Raw genomic sequence first — 20060 nt, 5'->3', positions numbered from 1 at the left:
CGCAAAAGATTATGTATACAGACATACTGACAGATGGAAGGACAGACAGATAGCCTGGAACCAGTATACACCCTCTCCCTTACAACTTCGTTGTTCGAGGGGTACAAAAATAACAACAACAACAAAATAAACAACACAAATACTAGTTAACACAATTAAAATCCGTGTTCTTACCGTTCCGTACGGTCGGAATTCTGGTAACATGCTGACTGCCATAATCGCTGTAGAGAACATCAGCCAGCTGTGAGAGATTCGTTAGGCTCTCGGGCACCGTCATTGGAACGCCTAAAGTTGCATTAAATTGGAATCACATGAATTTCGTATGAATATAGACTTTTATTCGATATCAACAACTGGATAGGACATTTTCTATATCGTACCGACGTGGACATCATTTCAGATGGGATGGATAGGCTATATCGGGCGATTATGAAAATACGTACTTATATATATTAAGGCGTAAAAATTGTTTGTTTCCGATATCCCGACCTACCCTAAATTTTTGGCCCGAACCTAAATGTTTTTATGGCCTTGGAGAATATTTTTGTTTTATTTTATAATCAAAAGTTGCAGAACTGCACTTCTTATTCTTTAAACATGGCCAGTGATGTTAGAAATCAACTTACTGATGCTCTAAAGGCATAACCAAGGATCGTAGGAAGCATTTTCAGATTGGGGGAGTGGGTGGGGGGGGGGGGGGCACACATTATTAAAATCAGCTAAAATTGATTCGCTGTCAAAAAATTGCTACGATTATTACCATAATCGGTCAATTCATTGCCCCCACCCCCTGTTCCTACGGCCCTGTAATCCCCTTATTTGTATTCATTTTTCGACACAAAAATAATTTCCGAAAAGTCTCGCTAAATAAAAAATCCCGCCCCCCCCCCCCCCCCCCCCCCACCCCACCCACCACCCCCCGGAAAAAAATCCGACCTATCTAGCCTAATTTTTCTCAGCATGTTACCGCAAACAAAGAATTTTTAGGCCTTATTGTAATTAAGCACTATAGCTTCAGATAACTCGTACTGATGATTTTTGGAGATTTAACGATTTTCTACACACACGTACCATATTGACTGCAAAGTACAGTTAATTCCATTGCTTTCAACATTTGTTCCCTGGTTATGCTCATGTTATACGACGTTTCCGGACGTGATATAGCAGAACCGTACGAAACTGTCGGAGAAAATACAGGAGAAGTCGCAGACGACGCTGTTTCTAGTGTAACACAGTTGAAAAAATACTCCGGATCCACATCGGCCGCATCACTTGCAGATTTCAATCTTGTGTTTTTTGCAGCTTGGTCAATTGCTTGAAGTTGCTTTTTATTCAGGTTGCATCTTTTGCCCCGCTACAAAAATATGGCAAAATGTGCATATCTTTAAAACAAGGGTATATTCTTTACTTAGATATTGTAAGTGCATTTTAGATTATTGTTTTTTTTTTCTGTCTGTTAGGTTGAAGACACATTATCAAAAAAATAGGTCTATTGCCGACTTTCATGCCAGCGTGAGTGGCCATGAACTTTGAATTAGAAATCTTAAAACACAAAACTGGGCCATGTTGAATATGCTTTTAAAATTAACAATCACCGTAATCAAAACCTTAGACCCATCGTATTTACTTAGTCAATGTCAAATGTTTATATTTTAAACGAAGATATTATTACAAGATAGAATAGCTTTGAGTACTTACCACTTGCTTTAAAAAGCGGCGCCTTTCATCCTGCACGTACACTTTCAGAGGTTCCTCTAAGTTCTAAAATGCAAAAGAAGAATAAAACGCCAGCATGTTATACAACAACAAAAACATGTAAACTATTTGATTTTTAATAAATTTAAAGAAGTTCGTTTATAAGGTGATACCACAAGCGTTTAGAGACAAATCTTTAATCGCATCATTTTCTTATCGCCAAGATTGTGACAAGTAACAACTCACTTGATGTTCGATATTTGTATTTGGTGTTCCATCCTTACTCAAATGACGTCCAAAATCTTAACCTTTAACTTACTGGTGGCAAGTGATTCCGTCTTTGCGGCAGGTGCAGACCAAGATCAGCATACACATCCATGCAGGCTGATCAATAGTCTGCAATGTTCTCTATTCAGTCAGTAAATTTTCAGTGAAAACCCCTTTGAATAATAAATGGCGCTGCCCAAATCGGATAAAGGGCCAGTCAATTTTAGAAATTTAGCAGGGTAAAAGTTAAATGATGCAACCGCACAAGTATGTAAAATTTCAGCTTGGGTTAAATTCTAAAGACGGTTTATAATTGATAGAATATTAATACGTACCATTTGAACTAAATCTTGGGCTGTGCAAAGCAACGAAATATCGTTATTTGTACTGATTGCGGTGAACAAGGACATTTTTAACGTCTCTGAGAAGATATCGCTTCCTTCAGCATCTTTAGATAGGTAGATATCAGCTATCCTGGAAAACACAAACATGAATAAATATCTAAATATTTCGTGCAATTTTGCGTTATTCATCAAATTACAGAATTCAAACTGGTAACGTAATGTTATTCAAACGGAGAAAAGTCAACATCAGTATGGCTTCTTCTTCAACACACACTATTTGATTGCTTTCACTTCAATTTAGGTATAATAAACGTGCAGGCTTATGAATGTACAAAAACTGTTTTACGGTAGGAGACGCGCTTCTATTCAAAAGGTAATCATTTACCATTGTTTTTTTTTTAAATGTATCGATAAAATCCATATTAAAGAAGAAATCGTGATTTCAAATCATACTATTAATTATTAAGCCATTTAATGGCTTACGGGTCAATAATTTATGTAAGTGTTTATCGCATGACATCGAAAAGGAATTTTCAGATTTTTTTTCGTTCATTTCTTCACTTTATCCCAGCAAAATTTAGTGTGGCGAGACCAGCCAATAGCACAAGTCATAAGGTAATGTTATGATCCTTTCATAACGTTTACAGATACTTAATCGTCAAATGACACGACAGGCTCTTTTCTTCCGAAACGGTTCATTGCAATATCTCGCTAAAATCACACGATATGTATAAAGACATTATTTTGAACTATTTAACGTGTTACATGTTGTAATATCATATTTTAACTTTAGAAAGACAGTAACAGTGCTATTGTAATAAATTTACTTACAGGTTGATTTAATTCATAAAATGATTTTGATGCCCGTACGCCGAATCCAGGCTTTATTCTACGTTTTCTGGATAAAAGACGTTACGCCATCATTTCCAGTTTATCAAACGTGCAGAACTACCTTAATTAAGGCGGTCCTTCAAAGGTCATACACCAGTAAATTGTTTTCCACATACATATTCTATATAAAACTTACATTCTTAAAGAGCTACAGAACATAGCTAGACCCATTTCAGAGAACAAATCCTTACCTCATTTTAAAGAGTTATGATAAAACTGATAAAAAATGAAAAGAAAAGTAGGGGTCATGTATCTTCTAAGAGAGATTTCTCTTGTCACATTTGCTTACTGTAAAATCACATCAAAATTACAACGCTGTGATCTGGAAGTACTACTCATACTAAAATTGAGTTTTACTTCATCAAATACCCCCTCCTCTCCCATTTTACCTACCAAAATGTCAAATATACATCTACAATGAAATTTTAACACAAACTAGCTTCAATTTAGACATAATTTTATGTGGCCATACCAAGTGAAAAAACACTGTTCAAAAACCTGTCCGCCATTACGCGACTAGACCAGATGGCTCACGCGCTGGTTCCTTTACTATAGTTAGGTCTCAAAGCAGACATTTTTCCATCATTTATGACCTAGTCAAATGGTACAGAATGAAACAAATGAAAAACAGTGTTCAACGCCGCGGAGAGGAATAATATGGCTTTTATTTCCGTCTTTCATATGACATCGGGTAAAAGGCAGCTGCAGTCTATTTTTTTTCTCAAACAAACATTCGTGTGCTCAAATTGTACTTTTGGTTTAAGGTGCTTGATTATTGCCTACCAAATAACATTCAAATCAACTGCTTTCCAGAAAATAATAATACTAACCGGTGTGCAAGCCGTAGCCGCAAAGATTGCCCGTGTCTATCCGTGACGTGTTCGTCAGTATCTAGGTAATTCCGAACATCAGTCCAGAATCGTAAATATTTCAGATCTGAAACCTTTCCGTTTTGTTCAAGGAATTCTCGAAAAGGACAGCTGGCTAGCGTGTCTGAGGCCAGAGACCAGATCACCCTGTTAGTTGTGTTCGGAAAATGTCCGAGCAAAGTTCGTCCTTTTCCGGCCAGGTACGAAGTTAGAGCAATGGGAATTGGGCTCCTGACATGTGCACTGGGAGCGTGCAGCTTCAGGTCGCTTAGTTCAGCTGAAGTCGCTACTTCCGGTAAGAAAGCAGAACTTGCTGGCGATGGGCACTCAGCTTTAATTTCTTTCGCTGGACCTGGTCGGGAAAGAAATGCCACAAAGATTACAAAGTCAGTAAAGTAAAGTACAGTGGAAGTGAAAGTGAAAAAGTTGAAGTAAAAAAGTTAAAGTTAAAGTGACGACTTTTTTTCTAGAAGCTACACTCGGGTTTTCCCATCTCCCATGAGGGCCTCAACATATATGAAGTATATACACAAAACAAATATTATCAAGCACAGAATATCATTAATACAAAATGCAAGATTTAAACAAGGAAGCCAAGAAAAGATATTGAAATAACATATCACAGAAATAGCAATGATAAATAAAACGAAGTGCTGTAATAATCGTATACAAACAATAAAAATAATGCATACTTAATATAAAATAATGTTTTGAGATAACGATGATTTCTTTAACTGTTTAATGACGACAATCATGCTAACAGAAAGTAGAAAGTGCCAGTATACCTCTCAAAAGCATATGCATAAATACAAAGACAAGTCTGTATTATTCCGACCTGTCAAAACAGTACTAACGACCTCTATTCAACAAAACAAACTGAACAAAATAAAATTCAAATAAATAAAGCAAGGATCATTGCCTAACTATAGCTGATGATTATAAACATTGGTGTTAATTTGCATCTTACCTCCCCATAGTGCAAAAAGGTCGGTCGGTTCAACTTCATCCTCGGATTCAGTGTCGCTTAGTGACGACAATGACGGCGTCTTCGCCGGAGCTTTCAAATCTTCTAAAACGGTTGTCGTCGGTGAGTTTATGCTGGAATCTTCATATATCGTCGGAAACATGTAGCGGCAACGCATGCGGCGTTCATGACCAATGGACTCAACATCTCCTGATGCAGGCTTCATTAGTATGTCAAGTGTTTCCTGGAGAGTAAGACAAACTGGTTGCTTTTAATTTGGCTGCAGCAAAATAATTTTCTGATTTGAAGCTCAATATTTGGCCTTTGAATGCCCCCACACGCATCTGTAACAGCATATGTCGACCTATATATGCATTATGTACATTTAAAAATAAAATGAAAAAAAAAATCTAAGCTCTGTTGATCCAACTGTCTTTTCATTGTTTTTTACATGATGTATGTATTCTAACTTGATTGATAAGGAGTAAAAGTAAAAAGGCAATATGAAGAATACAGTGTTAGAGACAATTTATTTTTGATGTCGATATAACAAATCTTTTAGCCACAGCCCATTTTTAAACGAAATACTTCTTCTTGTCGTTCGCGATTTTAAACGAAGTACTTACTTTGTTTACTGTTTGTAATATATGCAAAAGATGTCTTGGTAACCAATAATTCCGGAGTGCATATAGTTGTATCGTCTGCAACTTAAGTAATGCTTCGTCTGATTCGACAAAGCAATGGAAGGCGTTGTCTGCCACAGAGTCAAGTATTTGCTGATGAATATCGCTTTTAGGAACAAAGTCCTGTATACCTGCAAAGGGTAACGGAAACAAGGTCAAGGTTAAGTATATCTGTAACAAGAACCATGTTAAGTACATGTATATGTTTCGTGTAAACAAGGTCAACTTTCAGTATATCTGCAACAAAGGTTCAGTACTGCGACAATACCGTAAAATATTATTAAATATGCATTAGGTCAAAGTTCAGCATACCTTCAACAAGGTAAAAGTTCAGCATGCCTTCAACAAGGCCGAAGCTCAGTGTACCTTCAACAAGGTCAAAGTTCAGCATGCCTACAACAAGCTCAAAGTTCAGAATACTTTCAATTAGGTCAATGTTCAGCATGCCTACAACAAGGTCAAGGTTCAGTGTATCTTTAACAAGATAAAAGCTCAGAAAACCTTGTGCAAGGTCAAAGTCTAATAAACCAGCACAGTTCAATATGCATGCAACAAGGTCTTATTTCAATTTACCTAATATGAATATCCACAAGACAGCGGTCAATAGGTCAGCGGTAAGATCGTTCTTCAGAAACATAGAAAAAAGGTCAAAGTTTAAAATATTGAAATTATGGTCAATATTTAGTTCAAAGGCAATTAGGGCAAATTGTAACATAATGAGAAGAAAATCAACATCCCATAGAAAAGCAGCAAAAATGACAAAGCTTGTGTGTGGCTGCTATAATAAAACCGACTGAATATAAAACGCTTCGTGTTTAGGTTAGTCAGTACATTACACCTGTACAAATGACAACTTCCACCCTGAAGTTTGAACTAATAAGCCAAGCTCCTCACAGCAATAACTTCCCTTGCATTTATTATAATCTCTGCATTCACAAGATACCACGTGACGATGAGAAAGTCACATGACAATGCAACATGGCGGAGTTCTCTAACCAGCAAAATATTATTTATCTAATCTTTTTGACCAAAATCACTTCAATTTGTAATTTGAACAATTATGTGCGCAAATATCAACGAATCTATAAATGGCACCCCTATAATACCAGTTTATCAGTCATTTCCATTTTGAATGGTTACACCGGGTGTTAATAGGTTGTAGTCTTTTCTAAGAACAGGTTTGTTTTCTATTTTCTAGCCACTTCCGTGTTTTCGTTGATAAGGAGTGTGTCAATATTGTGATGACTTACCATGGAACACTTTTCCTTTTAATTTACTGGCCACTTCTGTCGCGCTAATTCCACTTATGTAATGGATGTAAATTTCACGCATGTAGTACTTCTTTTTCATTGGATCTTCAGTAAGTCTCCAGGTCTCTATATCTTTCCAGCACCGATAAACGGTCTCTCCCTCTGTACCCCTCATAGATTCCCGGAAGATCATCATCCCTCTGACGGTGCCAATTATATTTCTGGTGAACACCGTCGTATCTTGACCCTCTGAAACAGAAAAAAAAACACACAAAAATAACAAACAAACTATATTTAAATAAGTAAATATGCATTCATTTAGTTTCTTTTATTTTGCCTAGTAGAGATATGTATTTCAAAGACACATATCGTAAAAGGGTCCTCATACTCATGTACATATTTACAGACTAAATTGTTAGCAAAATGTCGGTCGTACTTGTAGCGTTCAGAGTTATAACTTTTAACATCGTGGCACTCGAGAAGGGCACGTTTGTTTAACCTTAAGCCTGCAAGCCGCAAGTGATTCTGCCTTTGTGACAAGTGCAGACCAAGATCAGCCTGCACATTCATGCAGTCTGATCATGGTCTGCACTGTTCGCTTTTCAGTCAGTGAATTTTCATTAAACACCCGTTCGACTGATGAACGGTATTGCCAAAATTGAATGATGAACCCGTCCATTATAGAAATTTGTAGTGTAAGTTTTAAAAAGAACGCATACAGAAATATCAGCATCTAAATCATAACGGTTCATATAGTCCATATTTCTCTTTCGAATTACATTTTCTAGTTCCTTAGTGATAGCATTCTTAAACTTCTGTTTAAATAGTTGATACAAATACTGACATTATATTTCTACATTAAAGAACTTAGATAAATAATAGAAACTGCTTTTAAATTCCAATGATCAGTGTTATCTCAAATCCATTTTGTTGACATCCATTTCAGTAATTTCTTGGACATCAACTGTTCGAAAAAAAGTGCTTTATACTCACATTCTAATCAGGTCGTTTTATCTCTGTAAAACTCAAAAGTTCGTAGTTAGCTAAACATTCCTTTTATTTTCGAAATTTTCTTTACCAATATTTTACAAAGGGTTCTTACAATGACATATTTTGTTCGTACTATTAAAATGACTTTAAATATCTTCAAGATTTTAAAAGTTCCATCTACCATCCATGTAGGCGTGTAGATTTGTATAACTTATATTCGGGTCTTGTAAAATTTAGAAAGGCAATAGCAAATAATGGTAACATGCATGTATGTTACAAGGTAAACTTACTTTCACATTGTAATCCAGGTAGCTCGACGCTTGTGTTCCTCAGTAACATACACAGGTTATATTCCGTGTACAATGCAGACCTCTTAAACGAACGCAGCCTCTCCGTGCACAGCCATTTCAGAACCTCTCTACGATCAAGGTATAGCTTTAGAGATAGAAGAAAGGTAAGAGACTAGAAAATGTTGGAAAAATTATATTCAGAAGAAATGTTCATACGAAAAGCAATTAGAACACTATTAATTAGACTAGAAAAAAGAAAGTTATTTATGTAATAACCCCTTGAATATGAAAACGGCGAAAAGAACATGACCAGAAAATGTTGTAAAGTATCCTGCAGAAAACTGTTTTTATTTAGGCAGGTTAACCAGTTATAATCAGACCATGCTTATATTATTCCTTACAACAACTAAGAACTTGATATAGTTCCACTCATAGACACCAAACCCTAGGTTACGTCACTGACTGCATTCATGTCAAGCTGACCATTTAGATTATGCAAAATTTGTCATTCAAAACGAAGTCTAACAAACTGTTACGTTCCGGACTGCAGTTTTAGGTATGTAAGTGCCTGGTTCTTATGAGGTCTCATAGATTTCAGTTTCAAATACTTCAAAATTGAGCCGCGCCATGAGAAAACCAACATAGTGGCTTTGCGACCAGCATGGATCCAGACCAGCCTGCGCATCCGCGCAGTCTGGTCAGGATCCATGCTGTTCGCTAACACTTTCTGTAATTGCAATAGGCTTTGAAAGCGAACAGCATGGATCCTGACCGACTGCGCGGATGCACAGGCTGGTCTGGATCCATGCTGGTCGCAAACGCACTATGTTGATTTTCTCACGGCGCGGCTCAATTATGAAGTATTTTTCTGAAATCGACCAATGGCAACGTAAGATGTCGAGAATGGACGGGAATCGAGTCATTTTTGACTTTTGACTTGCAAGCCATTCAGCAAATATTTTATTGCATGGAATCAAAATGATATTTTATTCTAACACGACCAGCAAATAACCTACATACACATAGAAGAAAATCAAACAACGGTTATTTTGCGATAACCCATGCGCGTGCAAAGGATTGTTCGGTATACCGCCAAACCCCCGCGTGCAATTCATCTTATGAATGAAAGTCACGTGACGTTTGTAAATACTAGCGTAAAAATCGTAGTATCCGCGTACAACAACAACAACAAAGTTTGGCTGCAAAATGGCATTAACAACTAAACTGTTGCGTACGGGAACAATATGCGAGATTCGCCGTGGTTTTGGGGACTGGAGGGTAATTTATGAAAGGTTTGATGGTCATGTTACACAATATTTGCTGCAATCCTTAAGCAATGGGAAAATACATGGAGGAAATTTCAACAGCCAAATCCAGGTGCGTAGCACGAAGTGTAGTTCATGTCGTAAAAAGTAGTTACCATTTTTTCTAACACTGTTGTTTCAAGTATGTCGTGTTAGAATCGAAATAACAAGTTCCCAAGTGTGATTTATCGTAGAATATCCGTTGGTTTTTCGTTCTTATGCGAAACAATATATCATTGAGGCCTATGACCTTCGTGATATTATTCTTACGCATGAGAATTCAAAACACGGGTTATTCTACGATAAACCACACTTGGGAACTTGTTATTTCTTAAATAACTCGTTTGTTCAAGTTTTGAATTTAGCCAGGCAAAATTAAGTATTGAACAATACTCCGGTCTATAGCAATAAACTATGAGTCGGAGTGGCGGTTAGCAAACAATATTACAAGCAACAACATAAAGGACTGAGTTTCAACTTTAAGCCTATTTTGAATTTCTCTCCTATTTCGTTATATAGTAAATATGGTACCAAAATGAATAATTCAAAGTACATGCTCTGCTTGCAGTTTCTTCGTTTATCAAAATGGTTTGAGACTTTTAACTGGTCAAAATAACAATCCAGGAATAAGCTAAAAAACCTGTTTGTAGGAGTTTGAAATAACTTGACTAGATACACCTAAATCTGAACTGTGACAATACTTATCTGTATTACTGTAATGGAATATGATAGAAGGAAGCAAATTAGATCAAATGAGACTGGTGGGACAAGAAAGTAACTTTATATACGTGGGACTGGAAGAACGTCTGTTATATATACCCTAGAAGCCATTACTTACGTGCCGCCGGTTCCTGATAGGGGGCTCAAACTCAAATTCCATTTCCATGTAATTGTAGAGCACATGCTGGCCAAAAACCTGAATAACAAAGAATGACATATAGCAACAAATGGTTATACCTTCTTGTGCAACTAGAGAATATTACCTGAATGATGCAAAACACAGTTCCTTGAGGTCAGGACACATCCCGTCATCCAAACCCCTGACAACTAGCAGCAAAGATCTTTTAGCATTTTTAAACGAAGTTATCAGTCCATTCGTTTAATAGATTCTTCACAGATTCTTAAAATATCCCATTCACTATGAATGCAAATAATAATAATAATAATGATAATAATCATAATAATAATAATAATTATAATGATGTTGATGACAATAATAATAATAATATTATTATTATTATTATTAATTATAATAAACATGGATATTACTTACAGGTAGACAAAGGAAAGTGTTGAAATAATCCACAAACGTTCGATTTTCAAGGAGTAAGGTCAGTTCCTCCAATTCTGCTTTTGATGGACCTGTAAATAAGAACAAAAATGTCTTTAAGTTGGTTTGTGAAGCCAAAGAAATGCTTTGTATACGTTTTTGTTGAAGGTCTAGCTGTATTTCTACTTATCACTTTCACATCGCTGCGCTTTATGTACGCAAAACTTAATTTCATTTGTCATGTAGTCGATACATTAGGCAGTGAAACTAAAAATACCAACTTCAAGTAGGCACTACATATTTTAAATATATGTGTACACAGTCTGAAAATGGAGTTATTTGATCTGAAAAAAATGGTCCTGGGGATAAAATATTTGGAAAAAATGGAGACAACTCCGATATGAATTTCATTGTAGGCTTGGATGACTATTGACTTAGTACCTCATGCAAAGCATGCACTTTTACCTCTAGGCAGGAGAAAAGCATGCATAGTTACTGCAGTCTGAAAAGAAAACTATGTAAAGATCAAGTCAATTACTGCCCTGGGGAAATTGTGACATTTTTTGTGGCGAATTTTGTCAACAACAGTCGATTTTTTTTTTGAAAAACTAAGTCAAAACCCACAGAATTTCACAAGGTACAATATGTTGAAAAAAGCTACTGGTGGAAAGAAAACAATCTCTGCTACCCATATATATGCGTCAAAGTATGGAAAAATATCTAGAAATATAAGAAAATCAAAGAAAACAATTCCATGACTGTTTGATGCACGACTGTGTTATCTTGCATAGCTTTTTATATAGATACCATACTTTTCCATTGCATTGATATAACATGGACAGGATTAGGATTGACAAACGGTGTTCACTCAACAATTTCACTTTATAAAGAGATTGTGTTTCCCTTGTATAGAGAGGGCTTAGGGTAAGGCTCTGGATACATACATACGAAATACACTTCATGCCACATTAAAGACGCACCACAAAATAACTGTAATTATTCGCGTTTCGATATTAACCAGTTTTGCAAGTTTTGGTCAAGTTAGCGGTACATTTTGGCGGGTATTCACCAGTGTTTTTCATGCGTTATAGCTTTATCGGGATATAAAAGCAGTGTCTGCGCGGTTTATCGCCACTCGAGGCTAAGTTTTTGGCAGCAAAACTATACATTGGATATGTCGGATACTGAGCTCGATACAAGGGAACGTGGGCGAATTTCACAAAATATAGCTTCGGAAGCACCTCCTGGGTTTAGGAAGGAAATCGTGGAAGAACTCGAAGGATATTTTAACTCCAAGTTCACAGAATTGAAGCGAGACTTCAAAGAAGATTCCGAATGGGCAGCAGAAAACGTACGAAAAAAGGTACGAACTGATAATTCATTATCTTTCAAAAACGTTTCAAATAGAAAGCAGTATCTTTTTAATGCTGATATAGCAGATTTATTAGACTCGGCTCAGAAAGCTATTAATCTTAGAAACGCCAGTAAGGCCACTGATTTCTTGGAGGAAGCCAAAAGTAAGATAAAGCATAGGAATAAACTTATCTGTATAGCAGATTCTTCATCGGCAGGCTGGTTAACTATACAGGAATATGAGCAGAACGAAGTCGCTAGCGACTCTGATGACGATAAAAAGATTCGTAGAGCCGAGGAGAGGGCCAAGGCAAAGTTGGAAAAGTCTAAAAAGTTTGAGTCTGATAATAGCTCAGCTGGTAATAGTAACCAGGTAATTTTTTCGTTTTTTATTTTTATTTACAATGGCTTCACGGATACACAAATATCGTTTGGGCGTCCACTGCGTACTTGAGTTTGTAATATATACCGTAAAATAGGTACATGTGTAAAGAATTATAAAGATCAAAATTTATTACATAACAGATACAAGCTCGACCTTTAATCGAGCAGATAAATAGTAAACGGCGTCACTTTCACGTGATTTCCGTGCAGGACTTGTCAAAACTTTCCCACGGCGAATTCATTGTTGGCTGTTATTGTTTACTTATATATCGAATAGTAAGTTAGTATATGAATTTGCTCCCCGATAATGTCATTGACCGTTTATCACCATAAAATTTAGTTGTTAGTCTGTACACGATGTAAGTAGTTGATTTATTAATTTATATTGTATTATTTGTCAAAAATATCTGAAATGAGAGTTTATTAATTCTTTCTGCACGAAAAAGTATTTATAAAGCCAAATTTATCTTCGGTTATTAACCTGAATTATGCAACGCGCACACTGTGTTTTGGCTATTCTATTATACAATGTGTGTAAAGTTTCATTATATTTCTTTACCCCTTATGCGGGAGGATATTTCAAAAGCAAAATGCTTAGGCGTAGCATGCAGTTCTATTAAGTTTTATGAAAATACTCCTCTGAATTTCGTTTAGCATTATTTGAAATAAGTAGCGTTAGGATAGAAATAAATAAATAAATAAATAAATAAATACTTTTTGGTTTTGACAGTCTTTTCGTAGCTATCGGAGAGAACTACAAAGAAATACAGTGGCGGGACAACAGAAAACCGTTGGCAGTCGAGACATCGTTTGTTATGCATGCGGAGGAGTGGGTCACTTCGCAACCGGCTGCGCCGCCCATCTCAGGATGTCCAGTGTCGAGCGACCCTTGGAGTCTGGAACCTCAAGAAGGTCGGCAGTCCCCATCCTGGACAATACCAGTGCCAAGCCAGAGACAAAAGAAAAATGAAGTTTCAGATTGTCAATGTAAGGACGATAAGTATTGGCTTTTTGCTGAATCGTCAGAATTTCTTCCTGATTTAGATTTCACTGAAATATTTTGTGAGACAATTGAAAGCTCATTTTCTGTTTCGGATCGTTCTGTTAAAAAGAGACTTCAAGCTGCACTTCCGTTTTGGAAAGATACTATTCAAGCAAACACTGACATCTTATCTGTTATTGAGCATGGTTATACAATACCTTTCATTGTAAATCCACCTACTCAATCGCTCTGCTTTAGAAAATTATGATTTTGTGAAGTCTGAAATTTTAAAACTGTTAGATAAAAACTGCGTCTATCAGGTGCCCTTTTTACCTCATAATGTTAACCCTTTATCAGTTGCTATTAATAGCGTCGGCAAAAAACGTTTGATTTTAGATTTGAGCGTTTTGAACACATATGTCAAAAAACAGAAAGTGAAATTCGAAGATTTCAAAGTAGCCAAGGAATTTCTGGTCCCTAATGGTTTCATGTTCAAATTCGACCTCAGTTCAGGTTACCATCATTTTTCCATAAAACCAATACATCATACATATCTTGGTTTTTCATGGCAAATGGAAGGCAAAATTAAGTATTTTCTTTTCTCTGTGCTACCATTCGGATTATCATCTGCCCCTTTCATTTTCACAAAAGGGTTACGTCCCCTTGTTAAGTACTGGCGTTCATTTGGTATTAGGATAGTCTTGTTTCTGGACGATGGTTGGGGTATAAATGCCACCTACGAACTGGCTAAGTCAGATGCCGACTTTGTTTTCGACACTTTCAAAAAGGCGGGTTTTTTTGGTAAATTTAGAAAAGTCTATTTTTCTGCCAGTTCAGTGTTTAGAATGGTTAGGCTATGTTTGGGATCTTAAGAATGGATGTCTGCGTATCCCTACTAGGAGAATAGTAAGCACAAGAGAATGCCTACAGAAAGTATTAGATTACTTCCCCTTTTCGTCTGCCAGGAAACTTGCCCAGCTATCTGGTAAAATCATATCCATGGCACCCGTCCTAGGTAATGTTTGTTTGTTGCAAACAAAACCGTTTTATGGTTTCATAGAGACAAGAGTTAGTTGGGACAAAAATATAGATATTACACGTCTGTGGAATTGCTTAAAATTTTGGAAAACTGTATTCGATTCCTCTTTTCACAAAGTGCTTTTTCAGGATTATCATCCTGCAGAGATAGTTTACTCAGATGCTTCGGCAGTGGCAGGTGCTGGGTATATCGAGTGTTGTGGTGATATTGCACACAAGGTTTGGTCAGATTTCGAGAAAAATCAAAGTTCTACTTTCAGAGAACTTTTAGCAATAAAGTTTTCGCTATGTTCATTTAAAAATCAGTTACGAGGAAAAAGAGTCGTTTGGAACACTGATAACAAAAATTGTGTTCATATTATTAATAAAGGTAGCATGAATGTCAATCTGCAGAATATGGCTTTAGAAGTTTTTAACGTATGTGCCAGCAATGGTATTTCCTTGGAACCAACCTGGATTAGTAGAGATAAGAATATTACAGCTGATGAGCTCAGCAGATTATTAGATTACGATGATTACGTTGTAACACCAGATTTTTTCCATTTCATAGACAATATGTTCGGGCCTCATTAAGTTGATCGCTTTGCCAATGAATACAATACTAAGTTGCCTCGTTATAATTCATTATTCTGGACCCCTGATTCCGAGGCTGTAGATGCTTTCTCGGTCAGCTGGTCCAAGGTTAACAATTGGTTAGTACCGCCGGTGTATTTAATGCCCAAAGCGCTCAATTTTTTGTTATTTTGTAAAGCGAAAGGTACTCTAGTAGCACTTTATTGGCCATCTAGTCCCTTTTTTCCTTTGATAGTTAGTGAGCATTCGGTCTTTAAGCCATATATTTCCGACATGCTATTGTTTAATGACCCAAGTAATATTTATATGCAAGGTCGTAACAAAGACACTATTTTCGGTTCAGAAAAATTCACCAGCAAAGTTTTGTAGTGAGGTTAGACTGCTCTGATGTATCGTAAAATCTTAGTTTCGTTACATAATATAATACATGTATATTATATTTTTTTTCTCATGGTTTTACATATTTGTTTGAAACAAACAGATGGAACGATGTCAAAATTCAAGCCAGTCATTTCAATACAGATCTGTTCTCAGCAGTGCAACAAGTGTGCATGAGGGGAAAAGAACCATCTACCACACGTAGCTATTTTCAAGCTTTCAAGAAGTTTAGAGAATGGTGTACCATTGTCCAGTTAACCGCTCTACCCGCTACGCCAGTTACGGTAGCACTTTATTTAGTTTCCGTTTTACAGGACGATAACTGTCATTCGTCTAGCAAGTCTAAATTAAATATGATTTTTTATGCCATTAACTGGACACACAATGTTTCTTTTTCACCAAATCCGTGTTCAGATGAATGGTTGAAATTATGTCTCAATGGTTGTATTAGAATGATAGCTAAACCCGTTAACAAGAAGGAACCGGTTACTTCAGATATACTTATAAAATTAGTGCAACACTATGCTGCTGAGGACAGTTCTTTGGGAAATTTAAGACTTATTTGTTTATTTGTTTTATCATTTGCTGGTTTCTTTCGTATAAATGAATCGTTACACATAAAAAGATCAGACATAAAAATTTTCAATACTCATTGTGAAATACATGTTGAACATTCAAAGACTGATGTGTTAAGAGAAGGAAACACTGTCATTATTTCTAGGACTGGAAACTTCTCTTGCCCTGTCGCTCTTCTCGAGAGGTATTTGTTACAAGCTGGCATTAATCCAACTTCTGATGAATTTATATTTAGACCGTTACAGTTTTCTAAGGTTAAAAACACTTACGTTCTAAGACCAAATTGCGACAAACCTTTATCCTATTCCAGTGTTCGTGATAGTTTCAAAAATATGATGAGTTCGTTGGGTTTAGATGCTTCTCGTTACAGCCTTCATAGTTTCCGTTCTGGAGGTGCAAGTACTTCAGCTAATAACAATACCTCTGAGCGGTTATGGCAGAGACATGGCAGGTGGAAATCCTCCGCGGCAAGGGATGGGTATGTAAAGGACAGTTTAAAAGACCGTTTGTCAGTGTCTTTAAATCTCGGTATTTGATTGAATATATATAGACTAATACAAACATTATAAGATTTATGTAAATGAACGTGTGAATAGTAATACATGTAATTCATTATTGTTTCATGTTTGTTTCACATAGGTGTTCGTATAGAGACATTATGAAAATAAATCACAGTTGAGCATTACAATTCGTGTATTATGTATCAAATTTGAAGTTGAAACGAAATATCTATTTGTGTAATTTTAGTAGGTTAATTGTTAGGTGTTGACGGAATGTCAGTGCATGAATTCTGCTTGAGGTGACGGAATGTCACTGTGAGTAATCTCCGCAAAGTGACAGAATGTCACTGTGAGTAATCCGCAAGAAGTGGTCAGTAATCTGCAAGAAGTGATGGAATGTCACTGTGAGTAATCTGCAAGAAGTGACGGAATGTCACTGAGTAATCTGCATAAGTGACGGAATGTCACTGTGAGTAATCTGCATAAAGTGACGGAATGTCACTATGAGTAATCTGCATGAAGTGATGGAATGTCACTGTGAGTAATCTGCAAGAAGTGACGGAATGTCACTGTGTGTAGTCTGCAAGAAACGACGTAATGTCAATGTGAGGAGGCCAAATGTCAGAGTACACGAGTGGGACGGAAAGTCAGTATATGTGATTCCTATGAGCTATATGGCAACTGGCAGCAGGGGCCGACCACTAGTGAATGTTGTGGATGTTTTAAGCATAGGATCGTTTTATTTATAAGTATATTTATATTTTGATTTTCTTATTAGTCTGCCATTTTGTTAGTGATTTGAATTTTATTTTGTATAAAATTGTCGATAGTAAAAGATACTAGCTAAATGTTCATACATTCAGATTCTTCCTGCCGTTGAGCACTTAGAGTCCATGACTTTTAATTGCTTTAACGTCTTACGTATCGAGGATAACGGGTTCGAACCAGATCATGCCAATTTACAAATTAATTACGGACGATACGGTCCTAATTTTAGTCGTATGTTAGATAAGCTATCTGCCTGATATGTTATTTGTCAAAACAGGCTCGATACAAACAATCTTTACATTTGACAGTTAAAATCGTTGGCTTTTCTTTGAATATAGCTATTCAGATTGTTTTTGTTTTACCTATTTAAGAAAAATTAAAGTATATATGCATTTAATTGAATTTTAGTTTGTGACCATACTAGTTGTGGAATTGTCACATCAAGACACAATGGTTTGGTATGAGCGATGAAGACGACGGTCACTTCATAAAATCTGTAGATGATTATACCAACATTATGAGTATCATTTTCAATATTTTTTCTTTTATTAAAGGTTTTCATTCCGTTACGTTTAAATCAATGGATTCTTTTATGATAGAACAAATTTCTTCAGGAGTATCTATATTCGAGCTTTCTTATTTAACTCTCTTTGTTAGCTCGATATTTGCTGCCAAATACAAGCCTTATTCCTAAATTCTGTCTTTGTATTCTGTAGTACTAGTAGTTGATTCAGTTTTATTGGTTCAGTTCAGTGTTAATAGAGATTAGAGAATAATTAATTTACTCACAGCTTCAGCGTGAGTAACTGTATTTCTTTTGTATTTCCATGATGGTAATTATGCATGATTTGCATGAAGAAAAAAAGAGATACATATACAAGTATTTAGTTACAAATTGACAGTGACATACATTAGGTCAAGACAATGTGTGTTTTATTGAATTAATGTAGCAATATGTACAAAAATCGGTGTATTTAGTTAAATTTAGTCACATTTTGTTTCTACAGTGTAAGATAGTTATTCATCTATATTTTTGAAAATATGCTGAAAAACACATTTATTCAGGAAGGGCCTAAATGTCCACCTGAAAACTTGTAGTATAGCTGTATATTACCTGTATTACTTACACCGGTATATAATTAGATATTTTTGAGTTTCAACCTCACGTGTAATGTTAGCTTCAGCTTATTTGTTAAGGTTTACGATATTTATGTTTATATTTCTGTAAACTTGTCACTATCATTATGTTTATATGTTTGTCTGTATGTAACAAGAAACAGTATCTGTTTACGTTACAATATAATAAAATAAATTGATTTATTAATTGATTGATTGATTGATTGATTGACTGACTGATTGATTATAAGAATGATTTTCATGAAGTTTTTGTGGGTGAAAAAAGTAGGTCACTAGGTGGGTCTTTAAATCTTGCGATGCTAATATAACACTCGACACGCAACTGTGTATCATTATTTAAGCCCGATGCGAGAATTAAGAAAATCATGCGATAATTAAGACGATAATTATTGACAAAATCTTAGCGAGAGTGCTTAAATGTCGTATATATATAATTGAATTAACGGTAAACGTAACTTATTGTTAATGCCGATAATAATAATCAATTTTCATAATGATTTTTTAAGGGAACAATTTCGACCAAATGTAAGACCTGCACGGTGCTCACAAGTGAAAGAAGATGTTTTGAAGTTACCGTAAAAGAAAATATTGTTTTAGTGTATCATAATAAACAAGAAATACATCTAGGCTTTTTATTCACTGTGGACACAGTCCTTTCATTTCAATGGAAAGTTATTAAGCAATACAGCGCACATAAATATGTAACGATCTTCCGTCCGATAAAATATAATGTAAGCTAGCCGTACAAAATGGTTTAAACCATATTTCACATATTTGACATTTTTCAAACCGGATGTACCACATATACTCAGCTGTTATAGTTCAGTATCCTATATGCGAATACCCGTGTGCCTAAGTTCGCAGTAACAAAAAACAAAACAAAAAACAACAAAACAAATGTTTTCGGTCAATCACGGATCTGTGAGACAGTCGCTTTAAACAATTAACTTTATATTTTTTACCTGTTTCTGACGATTCATTCATTATTTCTTCACATTTTTGTTGTTAAGTTGACTGATACAGTACGGTTTGGTAGCTTCCCCTTCATATATGTCGACGCCCCTTCTATAGAAACAACGCGACGCTAAGCGTCATTATCCTTTGTGACGTTTGACGTATAGTAACGTCATAATACGTCACGGCGTTCTCTGTACCGTATCACTTACCGTACATGAAGAGATGTTGAGCGCTACGTGTAAATACATGCGATTAAGTAGATTTTACATAAGTAAATGGTGTATGAATGTTTTCTTCTGTCTCAAGTGCAATATTCAGAAGACATCACTAATTCTTCTTTTCTTCTTTCATATCTTATTCATATACACTCTATAAAATCTCAATTACTGCTTCAGCAAAATTTTCCATATAAAGTTTTTTTTCTCTTTGGATGTTACACAATACCATTTAGGCATATAATATACATCATTCTGAAAAAAATAATAATCAGAGAGCGGTAATAAGAACGTTATATTTTCCAGATATCTTGATTAGTTTTAAATTCATCGGAAAAAAGCTATTTTGATAGAGTATGTTCCCATCTTGACCATCATGTAA

The 20060-nt window shown here is 35.8% G+C and overlaps 2 protein-coding genes across 2 annotated transcripts in view; one reads left to right on the top strand and one right to left on the bottom strand.

Moving 5' to 3' along the window:
- The window catches only part of LOC128557756 (regulator of G-protein signaling protein-like), a 52943-nt gene extending 33347 nt beyond the window's left edge, over nucleotides 1-19596 (bottom strand). Inside the window, exons 1-12 of the mRNA XM_053545969.1 lie at nucleotides 19469-19596; nucleotides 10821-10909; nucleotides 10386-10463; nucleotides 8244-8388; nucleotides 6964-7212; nucleotides 5657-5844; nucleotides 5034-5274; nucleotides 4028-4418; nucleotides 2298-2436; nucleotides 1699-1761; nucleotides 1072-1354; nucleotides 175-285 (exon numbers count right to left, since the gene is read on the bottom strand). Of these exons, the coding sequence (XP_053401944.1) occupies nucleotides 175-285; nucleotides 1072-1354; nucleotides 1699-1761; nucleotides 2298-2436; nucleotides 4028-4418; nucleotides 5034-5274; nucleotides 5657-5844; nucleotides 6964-7212; nucleotides 8244-8388; nucleotides 10386-10463; nucleotides 10821-10909; nucleotides 19469-19490 (1999 nt within the window). The 5' untranslated portion in view covers nucleotides 19491-19596. The remainder of the gene's footprint in view (nucleotides 1-174; nucleotides 286-1071; nucleotides 1355-1698; nucleotides 1762-2297; nucleotides 2437-4027; nucleotides 4419-5033; nucleotides 5275-5656; nucleotides 5845-6963; nucleotides 7213-8243; nucleotides 8389-10385; nucleotides 10464-10820; nucleotides 10910-19468) is intronic.
- LOC128557757 (uncharacterized) lies at nucleotides 11834-13762 on the top strand. Its single transcript, XM_053545970.1, has 2 exons — nucleotides 11834-12543; nucleotides 13285-13762. Exons 1-2 carry the CDS (start codon nucleotides 11992-11994, stop codon nucleotides 13522-13524), a joined length of 792 nt encoding a protein of 263 aa, XP_053401945.1. The 5' UTR covers nucleotides 11834-11991; the 3' UTR covers nucleotides 13525-13762.
- Nucleotides 19597-20060: the final 464 nt, after the last annotated feature.

This window comes from Mercenaria mercenaria, chromosome 6 (assembly GCF_021730395.1).
Source record: "Mercenaria mercenaria strain notata chromosome 6, MADL_Memer_1, whole genome shotgun sequence".
NCBI lineage: Eukaryota > Metazoa > Mollusca > Bivalvia > Venerida > Veneridae > Mercenaria > Mercenaria mercenaria.
This window is presented reverse-complemented; position numbering and strand designations above follow the sequence as displayed.